This window comes from Schistocerca gregaria, chromosome 7 (assembly GCF_023897955.1).
Source record: "Schistocerca gregaria isolate iqSchGreg1 chromosome 7, iqSchGreg1.2, whole genome shotgun sequence".
In the NCBI taxonomy this organism is placed as follows: Eukaryota; Metazoa; Arthropoda; class Insecta; order Orthoptera; family Acrididae; genus Schistocerca; species Schistocerca gregaria.
In genome coordinates this window covers 545,093,341-545,106,136 of record NC_064926.1, presented here as the reverse complement: position 1 = coordinate 545,106,136, position 12,796 = coordinate 545,093,341, and the positions used below count along the sequence as shown (strand labels likewise).

The window sequence follows — 12,796 nt, the reverse complement described above, 5'->3', positions numbered from 1 at the left end:
CCAGAAGTTTGCGAAGTTTGGAGAAGTAGTGGTGGAAATAAAGGTGTGAGGATGGATTGTGAGTCATGTTGGGTAGCTCAGTCAGTAGAGAAATTGCCTGCGAGAAGCAAAGGTCCTGAGTTAGAGCATCAGATCGGCACACAGTTTTAATATTCCAGGAAATTTCATATCAGCACATATTCCGCTGCAGAGTGAAAATCCCAAATTTTTTCCCTGAAAATTTTCAATCTAAATTGTAGCAAATAATGGAACGTCCAGGCTGCAACAACGAAAAGGATATATTGTCACTCACCGTAAACATGACCTGTTGAGTTGCAGACAGTCACAGTGAAAAGACTGATTTCGTTGCACCTGTCTGCAATTCAACATGTCATCTTTATGGTGCGTTGCAAACTACCCTTTCCATAATTATCGGTATTTCAGTCTAAAGTATTTTATTCAATTAAGTACATGCACATTGTTGTCTACATTAAACAAAGCTTTTGCAGTGGAAACACAAATGAACTAATGTTATGCGAAGTATGTTGTTTTTTTGTAAAAGCTTTTCATTGTTTTAGATGTAATGAAAGTTTGTAATTACAACAAGTAAAGATAATCTGTTAGTTATTTTTAATTCTCTCTCATACTTTGTGTGCTGCACAAAAGTGAGTATCTTATTCCAGATAAAGTTTAACAACCATTCTCAATTTTCAGCGGAGAGCAATAAAGAAATATCTGTGCGCTTAGGAGCAATGTGGAAGAATCTGTCGGCAGAAAGAAAAGAGACTTACTATGCAGCTTCAAGGGCAGCTGATGAGGAACATAAACGGAAGTATCCTGGCTACTATTACAGTCCTAAAGAAGCCAGGTTGCGCAAGACATTAAAGCAAGATTTGACTATGTTCTCACGCAAGAATCCAAAGGCAATGGAGGCGATGCACTTAGTGAAGGTAAGCCAGCGACATGCTACAAATTGTAGTTTATGCTGAGATTTGTCAGAGGTAACCAAATCAACCATTAAAAAATAATGGAAGGAGAAAGTAACAAACAACTTCTTGTGCTGTAGTTGAGTTGTTATTGAGCACACAAAGAAGACAGAATGTTGCTAACTTTAAGGACCATCCTCCTCAAGAACTAATAGAATACATGCAGCTGCTCAGTTACAGTGTTCTGGCTTAGTACATTGTGCTAGCACTGCAGCTCTACTGAAGTGAGGGATTGTGGCGAGTTGAATGACCAAGTAGAGAGAGCCAGGGAGCAGGAAGAAGGGTTGGAGAACTGGCATTGTAGCGAGTTGAGTGGCCAAGGAGAGAAAGGCAGGGAGCGTTCGAAAACTATGGTTAATCACTGGGAGGAAGAGGCAGTAGGCATAGAAGATAATAGTGTAATACTGGTGAGCTCATTCTGACTACAGACAGGGGATATTCTTCACAGTGCACAATGAAGTGGAGAGTGGAATGGGAGAAGGAAATTGAGGGTGGCTACAGAGAGGACAACGTGATGGTAGGATGAGTGAAGTTAGGGTTATCGGACAAGGGCAAAAGTGGGTAAGGGGCAAGCACTAGAGGAGATTGAGGCCAAGGCAATGGGTGTGTGGCAAAGACAATTGCCATCTAAGTAATTCAGGGAAACTTTTGTTGGTGGAGGAGGGGCGAATCCAGATGGTGTAGCCTGTGAAGCAGCAAATTGTGCTCACGACAAGTTCTGTCACTAAGTGGCTAACTGCTCTTTATTACATTTTGGCAGTGACCATTCATTTGGTTGAACATCTGGGTGGTGGTTGGCGCCCTCAGAAACTGCTCTGCAAAAGTTTCAGTTGTGCTGGTGTTTGAGTGCTTTCGCAGTTGACTCTGCCCCTGATCAGATATGATACAATTGTGATGGGACAGGAGTAGGATCTGGTGGGTGGATACTTCAGACGGATCTTGAAACTAGGTGTTTTTTACTGGTATGAACCACGTTGCGCGGGTTTGGGAGTAGGTGTGGCCTAAGGTCACAAACCTCTCAGTGGAGTAAGTAACAGTCATCCATAACTTTAAGGGTGGACATTGATGAAATTGACCAAAAATGTCAATTTTCGATTTATTTTTTATTTGTTAGGGCAACTCATGGACAATAAGTTCCCAAAGTTTCAATGTTGAAATCACATCCGAAGTGCCTGAAAATTAATTAAAAGTGTGACATGGCCTCCCTGTCACACCCACGTCTTGAAGCACACTTCGATACCATCTCAGTGAACAACGATTCTGTGTATTTCAACCAAACGTGTGCGGGATACATGTAGAAGGCCGTGATACATACTATTTGGTTTTATAGATCATCTTTGACTCTGTTCTGTATATTATAAACAATAACAAACTAGCTGCATCATTTATGACGAGCAATTCTCTCTCTCTCTCTCTCTCTCTCTCTCTCTCTCTCTCTCTCTCTCTCTCTCTCTTTTTCCCCGCCACCAACGGCAAACCAGTAATGAGGCTAAGTCCGAAGTAAAAACACTGCTGAAAATGTGAACTCATCTCCTAGCAGCTCCAAGCGAAAAATTGGTGAGGTGAAAGGTGCATACTACACTGATGAAATGGATTTAGATTAATTGACCTTGAATTATTGATTGCAGCAGTGAAATTTTCTTGTGTTTGTAAGACGTGTGGTAGTGATAGCATTCAGCTTATAGATGATGGTAAGGGAGTAGGCTTGGCAGCCAATCTGCATATTTTGTGCAAAAACTGTGATGCTGATAGCTCATTCAAAACTTTTGAATGTAAAAACTAGTACTATGGAGCTAATATGAGGTTTACCTATGGATTGAGGTGCATTGGAGTTTGGAAAGATGTGGGAAATTTATTGTGTGGAATAATGACTATGCCAGCGCCATGTCTGAGATTTACACAAATAAACAGTGTACTGGAAAACATAATTTCTGGTGTGTGTGAGGACAGTATGATAGCAGCTACAATAGAAGCTGTTGCAGACAATGACCCGTTAGATGAGAACGATTCTGGTCATGTTAGAACAGATCTTGTTGTGTTGTGTGACTGTAAATTCATGAAAAGAGGGCATACGTCTTTGTGTGGTGTGTCAAGTGTCATAAGTATTGACACGGAATGTACTAGATGTTCAAGTTATGAGCAAATTTTACCATAACTGTCCACTTGGTGGAGAATGTGAAGAAGATGTAAAAGGGCATAACTGCAGCAAAACATTTTCTGGTTCTAGTGATGGAATGGAAGGAGCTGATATGCAAATTATTAAGAGATCTGTCAAGGAACGTGGTGTCAGATATGTGAAATATCTTGGAGTTGGTGACTCCAGTACATTCGAGTCTGTGAACGAGAGCAAACCTCATGGAGAACTTTCAATTGAGAAACTTGAATGCATCGGTCACATCCAGAAGAGAATGGGCTCGAGATTGAGGAAACTTGTCAGTGACTTGAAGGGCAAAAAGTTGGAAGATGGAAAGGGCATTGGTGGACACAACAGACTCATAAAGAAGATGATAGACTCTCTTCAAGTGTTTCTGTGCCACATTAGCTGGTGTAAATATCTATAAGTTCAGAGGGATAACAACCCCCACATACATATGGAGAGGCTTCCAAATTGTACCCTGGACCTTGTCAAGCCCACTTCCAGGTTTTTTCTCAAAAAGTGTGTTCATGGCAAAACCCAAAATCCAAATGAGTCTCTAAATTCACTCATATGGAAATGATGCCCTAAAAACACATTTGCATCTGCTACAGTTGTCAGAATTGCAACTTATGTTGCAGTTATTGTAGTTAATGATCGGAACGTCGGGAGGATGAAGGTATAAGAAATAATGGGCTTCAAGATAGGAAATTTTACTCAGGACATCCTGAGAAAAATTTATTTACAGTGTGTGTCTGCAGCCGAGAAGTCAGTTGAAGACCTGGTAAAGAAAAGAAGACAGACAACAAAAAACCAGAAGAGAAGCCTTGAAGGGAAAGATGACCCAGAGTACAAATGTGGTGCCTTCTGAAGAAGTGACATAAGGAAATATGTTAGGTTGAACTTTAAATTGAGTTTCCTGAAAAGTTTGTTTTTTAAAGTTTATGTACATTTCCTCAGATTCTATGAATGCTTGAATTGTGAAATTTTGTACACGTTTATGTAAACCTAATAAACATTGTCTCAAGAGCAAATTTTGAAATTCTTATTGCAAGCTGAGATATGGGGCAAAGTGCTTGGAATTTTGCATGAATTTAAAATTGTACTTGTGGAATTATAATTTAAAAAATATGAAAATTTTTCCTATTTGACCTATTCCAAAAAACAACATACAAAGACATGTAACAGAGAAATTTTCGTAGAAATCTCTTGAATACTTTCTGAGAATAAGGAACATAATTATTTTTTGAAAATAAAACTTAAAATTTCATTAAAAAGTTGAATATATATAGTCAAAGGATTTTATATGTAAATGTGTTACTTTCATTTAAAGCATGGTACAAAATTTCATTGCCATATGTCCAAAACTTTGGATTTGGTGCATTTTTTAAATAGTGTGTGTTTTTCATCAGCGTCCCTCTTTAAGACAGTCCTGATGTGATTATCCTTCCTTCAGACAAAGGCTCCACTGTCATGATGACTGCAGTGATTACTTGACAGAAGATATCTGCTGACAGTCTGATTCTATCACCTTCAATCCCTGCCACAGTAATCCCATCCTAGAAGTCGAGCCTAATCTCTTGACCCCTTCAAAAATTCTTGGGCCCATCCCAGAACTTCTCCTCCGAACCTATCTCTTGCATCAACCCAACTAATCACTATAGGCCCATCTTTTGTATGTTCCACATTTGCCTGAGATTGCACGCATGTGTGTGTGTGTGTGTGTGTGTGTGTGTGAGAGAGAGAGAGAGAGAGAGAGAGAGAGAGAGATATCTATTTTTGACGAAGGCCGAAAACTTTATTTGTGAAGTCTTTTTGTTGTTCCTATCTGCTACTCAGCATCTCCACTATATGGTGAGGAGCAACTTTCATAAATTTGTAAACTTAACCATTTTCGATGCATCGTTGTAGCTGGTTGCTGTGTTTCTATGTAAAGAATCTTGGCTCTTTTTGACAGACACCTATTGTCCACAGTAACACTACTATTACTTACTGACTCCAAAACCATCACATCATTCATTAATATACCTGACAAACCACATCCTTACACATAACTCCTCCTCCTTTGAGTGCAAAGATACAAAAACAGTTCTGTGGCACAAATACTGCCACCCTCATTGCACCCTGCTATCGGCCACAGCTGTCGGCCAACCTTCCCTGACCTTCCTTCTCATTCCCTGCCTACTTTCTCCTTCCACGTACTCACCCTCATTGAGTTGTGGTGGCAGTAGTCATTTGGAACACTGTAGCTTTGCAGGTAGGTGTATGCTATTAGCTCTAAAGGATTCGTCCAAAAGCTATCAATGTTCTCAGTCACCTTTATGTGGTTATTGACTAGCAGTGCTTCAACTGTATAGTGAGATAGTAACTTTACGTCTTCCATCACATATATTGCAGGAAGGGCTTTTGATTGCTGTGTTTATTGCAAAAAGTTATTAAGGTTTGTAATTGTTTATGCCAGGCAATTTACAGTTTCAGGATTTTGTTAGCATTGGAGAAAACAGCCTAGCAAAACAATAGGTTCCAGTTTGAAAACAAAATGTTATTTTTAGGGCTGTAAACTAGGCTGACCCTTAGGAACAGTCGCACTGTTCAGGTGGGTGCTGTGGTTGCTGGTCCTGCACACCCATTCCTTTGTTTTATGTGGGAGTCATCCCCAATACTGAGTGGCCTGACTGTCACACATTCACGTTTTCACAGTTATTTGGCGGCACCTGAAGATGAAGCCTTAAGCTTCGAAACCAATCTGGAACACATTAAGAATAGGTGAACCCCAGGCACCTTGAAAATGGAAAATAGTATACCTTTCAGTTAATTAATTTTAGATGTGGTACACACTTTCCATGGCCACCATTTCCTTTTGAATTACAAGAGGTATTCATGGAATACATAGAGGCCAACACAGTACTTGGTAAACTACATTATAAATCAAATTTTCCATGAAATATTTTCAAAGACTTTCTGAATAATGTAAAAAGTTGTGTTTTGGTTGATAGCATACTTAAATTTTCCATAAGAGAAATTATTTTTATGCCCAGCCTCTCTTGCACCAAAATATGACGTAGGTGAGCAGACATTGCACATTATTTGTTTTTAAGAAAGAATTGAGTACAGGTTGGGTTATGTTTACATGGTGTCTTCTTTTGTAATAATGTTATTGTAATCTCGGATGAGTTACAAATGTTTCTGCATGCAACATCTATCTTCCAACTTTTGTCAGTTCCACAAATGTAATAAGGATCATCCTTCCAAGTGAAAGGGTCTTTGTTAGTGGACTTTGGTGCTAATAGAAAATCTCCTGAACAAAGGTTTTGTACCAGGAGTTTGAGGTGTAACCTTCAGTGTGATGATGATTTTCTTTACTTTATTACATGCCCTTGCAGTCTTTTGAATTAATGGATTAACAGGGTGTATATGCCCCAGGACAGCCAAGGAATCCGGGAAAAACATAGGAATTTTTTCATCTGGCAAAACATGCGAATATTGTAGAATTCTGGGAATTTTTCATTGTTTTTATTTTCACTTAAATTTTTGTAATGTTGACTGGTAAGAATTGATCTGATATTCTAACAAAAAAATTTGCATAACCCACTAAAAGAGAAATAACCTAAAAAAACTAACTTTAGTTGCAAAGAAAAGTGCCATTTACAAATACAAAATGCAGTGTGCACACAAGTGTCTGCTGACAGCAACATGTGTCTAAGGATTTACTACAAAGACTATGCAATACTTTGTAACAACAAACCAACAAACGGGCCTTGTATGAGTGTGATGTCACAACTGTTTACACCTCTAACAGGTGAAGGAAAAAAAATATTGGGAATGTTGCTTTGAGAAGTGTTACTTTCAAGGAAATTTCCTTTTACTCAAGATGAATTATGTCATGTGTGAGGATGTATGATGAATCACAGAGCATTTGATGGTCATATGAAACTTAACACTTTGAGGACCAGCCACTTAGAAAAGTTTTGGGCCCAGAAGACCAGCCATTTAAGCCATTATTTAGAATTTTACATTACATTTTCATTTGATATATTTTAAAAGGTAAAGATGCTAAAAAAAGACCAGTATTATTCGTGACAACTTAGCTTTTCCTCTAGCTATACTGTACGTATATTAATTTAAACCATTAACTTTCTCTGTTTGTGTGTTCCCGCTACTTAAATAGTTGTTGCTATTGGCTGACTACTTCACATGCCCTATGCTATGAATGTGTATTGTGTTTAGCTGGCGAGATCACATGATGTGAAGTATGATTGGCTGACAAAAGCACATCACAAACTTGATTTCACTGCTTATCTTTCCAAAATGCTTTTTTTTTTTTTGTATAAAACCTTCACCACTCAAATAATTGATCAGTTTTACAGTTCTGAGGGAAAGTATATTGTCAATTAACGGGGATTATACACATTATTGAGATTGCTGTAAACTTAGAATTGCCACTTCTACTAATAACTTAGTGAGAATCCTGCAGCAATATTATGAAAAGAATAGTTACTACTAACCATAAAGTGGAGATGCTGAGTCACAAAGGCACAACAAAAAGACTATCAGAAAGTTAACTTTCGGCCAACAAGGCCTTTGTCAAAAATGGACACCCCCCCACACACACACACACACAAAAGCACAGAGGCTGCCAGCTGTAGCCAGACTCTAGTGAGAATGCTGTTAAGATAACAGCATTTATATCTGCTGCACCAATACATACATAATCATTTTATGTTAACACCATAGTTCAGTATTCAAAATAGCAATGAAAACCGAAGTTCATTTTACATTTCTGATAACAAGCTTCCATTGTTTGTATATCTATGCTTAGGAAGTCAGCACATCTCAAGGCAGGCAGCAATCAATGGATTTCTGTGTCTGATCAGGGATTTCCCCCCATGAAGATGATGTGATTACCATCCCGTGCTAGAGACGTGTCATCCCTTGAAGTAGCTTGCCACAAGCAAACACAAAAATATCACCCCTTCGCAATATCTGTACCTTCACTTCAGATGTTTTCTTTTGTAACTTGGTATGTTGCGAGTATCCTTCATCGGATACGTATCCTTCATCATAGGTGAGGATACACATGACCACACATCTCCTCAACAGTTTTATGTATGAGCACAAGTTACAAAAGACAGTGGACATTTTTAAAAGATGAAAATTCGCTTTGATGCAGATTGAAGCTCTTTGGTTGATTTTCATCTTCTTGCTTTCCCTTCCTCTTCATCTGATGGCGAAATAACTTGTGCCATATTTGCCTTAACAACTGTTGGAATACCATAATCAGATAAGGGTAATTGTAGTTTCAGAAACTAATAAGGGAACTGTCCGATCCATCATGTCGACACCTGCCCTGAAATTCTTTTACAGAAAGAATCCATGAAAAGAAACACTGCAAAAATTTCAGCTGCTGATACACCGTGCAAATAGTGGCAGGCATATTCTTTGTTGACAGCACATTGGTAAACAGATAACATGACACAACATGATAATAACTTGTAAAGCTAATTTTGGTTGTCATTAATAGTTTCTCTGATGCAGTTGTTCACATTTACTTGCACTCGAATTTGCTACTCATTTGAAATCCTTAATTAATAGCAGTTGCCTCTGTGGTAACACTAAATGTTAACAATGGAGATGAAACTGATTTAGTTTTCTTTGTGTTTTCTTTGTCTATGCTTGCTAATAGTATCTGTCTTGGTGCAGGTTCCAGAATTTCATAGTAATGGGGAATCCAGTTACCAATGTCCTTGCAAAGATGAAATATGAAGAAGGTGGCATGCAGTCGGAATTACCTACTTTTTGATGACTTACAAAAGTCTTACTAATAATTCTTGGATATTCATTTGAATGATGTCAACATTGAAATTGTAGAATTGTTACAGGAAATATTTGGACGATTCTGTGAGCTGTGGTTCGAACAATCGTTGTGCTAATTAAAGTCCAGAACGGAAATTAGTCTCAAAGAAAATGTGTGCAGTAATAGCTTTGAGTGAGAAAGTAAAGACAATAAATTTCGTGGTTAAACGAAGAAAGGAGAAAATGCTTACATGCAAGTACTGTGTAACACTGGTTTTATTTTATGAAATCTGAACATTAATTGTATTATGGGAGAAAGGTATACACAAAGTATGAAGTATGTGCCCAAAAGGAAACTTACATAAGTGTGAAAGAAAAAGATTTAGAGCTGCTTGTGGGAGTAAGTGGACTATTACCATGGGTGATCCCAGAGACTGGGTGCTCTTAATTGCAAGTGAGACAAACATTACTGATTTCAAGGCCTTTTTAAACTTGTTAAACACACTCAGGAAATTATACAGAAAAGGAAGTCACAAAATTACAAAGTTTGCCTCAGGTAAATGCGTAAAAGAGCAGTTGAACGGAATGGACAGTGTCTTGAAAAGAGGATATAAGATGAACATCAACAAAAGCAAAACAAGGATAATGGAAGAGGATGTAGATGAAGACGAAATGGGAGATATGATACTGCGTGAAGAGTTTGACAGAGCACTGAAAGACCTGAGTCGAAACAAGGCCCCTGGAGTAGACAACATTCCATTAGAACTACTGACGGCCTTGGTAGAGCCAGTCATGACAAAACTCTACCAGCTGGTGAGCAAGATGTATGAGACAGGCGAAATACCCTCAGACTTCAAGAATAATATAATAATTCCAATCCCAAAGAAAGCAGGTGCTGACAGATGTGAAAATTACCGAACTATCAGTTTAATAAGTCACAGCTGCAAAATACTAACACGAATTCTTTACAGACGAATGGTAAGACTGGTAGATGCGGACCTCGGGGAGGATCAGTTTGGATTCCGTAGAAATGTTGGAACACGTGAGGCAATACTGACCGTACGGCTTATCTTAGAAGAAACATTAAGAAAAGGCAAACCTACGTTTCTAGCATTTGTAGACTTAGAGAAAGCTTTTGACAATGTTAACTGGAATACTCTTTTTCAAATTCTAAAGGTGGCAGGGGTAAAATACAGGGAGCGAAAGGCTATTTACAATTTGTACAGAAACCAGATGGCAGTCATAAGAGTCGAGGGGCATGAAAGGGAAGCAGTGGTTGGGAAAGGAGTGAGACAGGGTTGTAGCCTCTCCCCGATGTTATTCAATCTGTATATTGAGCAAGCAGTAAAGGAAACAAAAGAAAAATTTGGAGTAGGTATTAAAATTCATGGAGAAGAAGTCAAAACTTTGAGGTTCGCCGATGACATTGTAATTCTGTCAGAGACGGCAAAGGACTTGGAAGAGCTGTTGAACGGAATGGACAGTGTCTTGAAAGATGGATATAAGTTGAACATCAACAAAAGCAAAACGAGGATAATGGAATGTAGTCGAATTAAATCGGGTGATGCTGAGGGAATTAGATTAGGAAATGAGACACTTAAAGTAGTAAAGGAGTTTTGCTATTTAGGAAGTAAAATAACTGATGATGGTCGAAGTAGAGAGGATATAAAATGTAGACTGGCAATGGCAAGGAAAGCGTTTCTGAAGAAGAGAAATTTGTTAACATCGAATATAGATTTATGTATCAGGAAGTCGTTTCTGAAAGTATTTGTTTGGAGTGTAGCCATGTATGGAAGTGAAACGTGGACGATAACTAGTTTGGACAAGAAGAGAATAGAAGCTTTCGAAATGTGGTGCTACAGAAGAATACTGAAGATAAGGTGGATAGATCACGTAACTAATGATGAGGTATTGAATAGGATTGGGGAGAAGAGAAGTTTGTGGCACAACTTGACTAGAAGAAGGGATCGGTTGGTAGGACATGTTTTTGAGGCATCAAGGGATCACAAATTTAGCATTGGAGGGCAGCGTGGAGGGTAAAAATCGTAGAGGGAGACCGAGAGATGAGTACACTAAGCAGATTCAGAAGGATGTAGGTTGCAGTAGGTACTGGGAGATTAAGCATCTTGCACAGGTTAGAGTAGCATGGAGAGCTGCATCAAACCAGTCTCAGGACTGAAGACAACAACAACAACAAATGTGTAAAGGAGGTTTCATTGATAAGTAAAACTGCAGAGAACATCGTAGCTGGTGAAGAAGTTCCTTGCTATCCTCTAAAATGCTGCATATGAAGCCAATCATTCAGGTTTAATGTTTAATACAAGACACACTTTATCATTTTGTGCAAAAAAAAAAAAAAAAAAAAAAAAAAAAAAAAAAAAAAAAAAAAAAAAAAAAAAAAACATTAGTTGCTTGTGAAATAGATGAATGCCATGACACATTATAATGTTTCTGACTTAAAAGTGTGGAGTGTGAATCTGGATTATTTCGGTTCAAACCACCAACCACTTCTTTACGAGGTGACTTACTTGGAATTTGCAGCCACTATTCTTTACTGGATAGCCGGCTGCTGGACACCCTGTTGACCTCTTCTCTATCTAATAACGCAAGGTACAGGAATTTTTAGACTCTTGTCTACTTATGAAATAAGCAGACATACAAACTTTTCATTTTGTTAATTAATGATGTATTTGACCTTCGTACACAATAAAACTCTTACTTTAAACATAAATATATAACTTTGATAAGTCTCTCATACAGTTGAATGTTGGAAACAAATTACAGTTAAAAGAAAGTTGGCTTTGATACCATAACTTTTCTTCACATGAATCGGAAAATAAAGTCTTGCCTATAGCAAGGTTACATCAAGAGTTTTCAGGAGTTATTTTTCAACTGTCTCTGTTTTAATAACAATAGTCAATGGCGCAATAAGTGCAGAGCTGCCTATAAACTCCATGGTTCTTCCTTACACATTCACTAAAACATTTGTGGATTGCGCAACAGGTACTTGTCGGTGCCGTTCGTCTGCTGTATCTACTTTCTTCCTGCTACTGATTTTAAACCTGCACAGACAAGCATGTGAAGCGCAGTAGGTAGTATTCTACCATCCCACACTCATATCAAGAATATCGTGTATTTGATGCATGAGGCAGTTGGAGACTGAGTAGTTCTAGAATTTACACAGAAATTCTCGAATCATTACATATCCCCCCCTCCTCAATTGAACACACAATATTTTGTTCATAGTCATTATGCATATAATCACTCATAATAACATTTCATATTGTAACAGTATACATTTCGTACATATGTTTCAATAACAATTCTCTGTCCTCTCTTGAACAATCTTTTGCTTATTGTTTCTCTACTCTTTTTTTTTTATTTTGTTTTTAAGACATGAGTATTTACTCGTGGTTTTAGTCAGTTTTACTAATATTTAAGAATTGTGAGGACTCTCACTCTCCAGTCGTAAACTTCAGATGTTTATGGCCCTATTCCTAGTATGTGCTATTTTCATTATTTGTAGCAACTCTGGACGAAATGAAAGTGTTCTTTTGACACTCATTTATTTCCATGAAATATGATAATGCTAGTCGTTCGTAGAATTCACACTTCCCAGAATAATCCTTAAATAACTTGTGACTTTCGTCACGATGCTGTCCCCTACTCCTATGATCAGCTGCTATTCCTTGCTTGTGGGCTGACCTTATGAGAGCACTTCCTCTCTCCATTCTGGTAGTTATGCCCCATAGGCCACAGATCGTCCTATATCCACGTAGGTATGCCTGCCCTTTATACATAGTGAATGTCGCGTACGCCCCCCTTATCCTTTCTAAATAGGCCTCACAGTTCATTACCCTAGTATACATTTCTATCTATACTACAATTAAGTATCTTCTGGTAA

The 12,796-nt window shown here is 38.2% G+C and overlaps 1 protein-coding gene across 3 annotated transcripts in view; it reads left to right on the top strand.

Moving 5' to 3' along the window:
* The window catches only part of LOC126281327 (protein tramtrack, beta isoform-like), a 137,999-nt gene that overhangs the window by 105,209 nt on the left and 19,994 nt on the right, over positions 1-12,796 (top strand). For all 3 annotated transcript variants that reach the window (XM_049980184.1, XM_049980186.1, XM_049980185.1), the window contains exon 10: positions 694-929. In XM_049980184.1, coding sequence (XP_049836141.1) covers positions 694-929 — 236 coding nt within the window. The remainder of the gene's footprint in view (positions 1-693; positions 930-12,796) is intronic.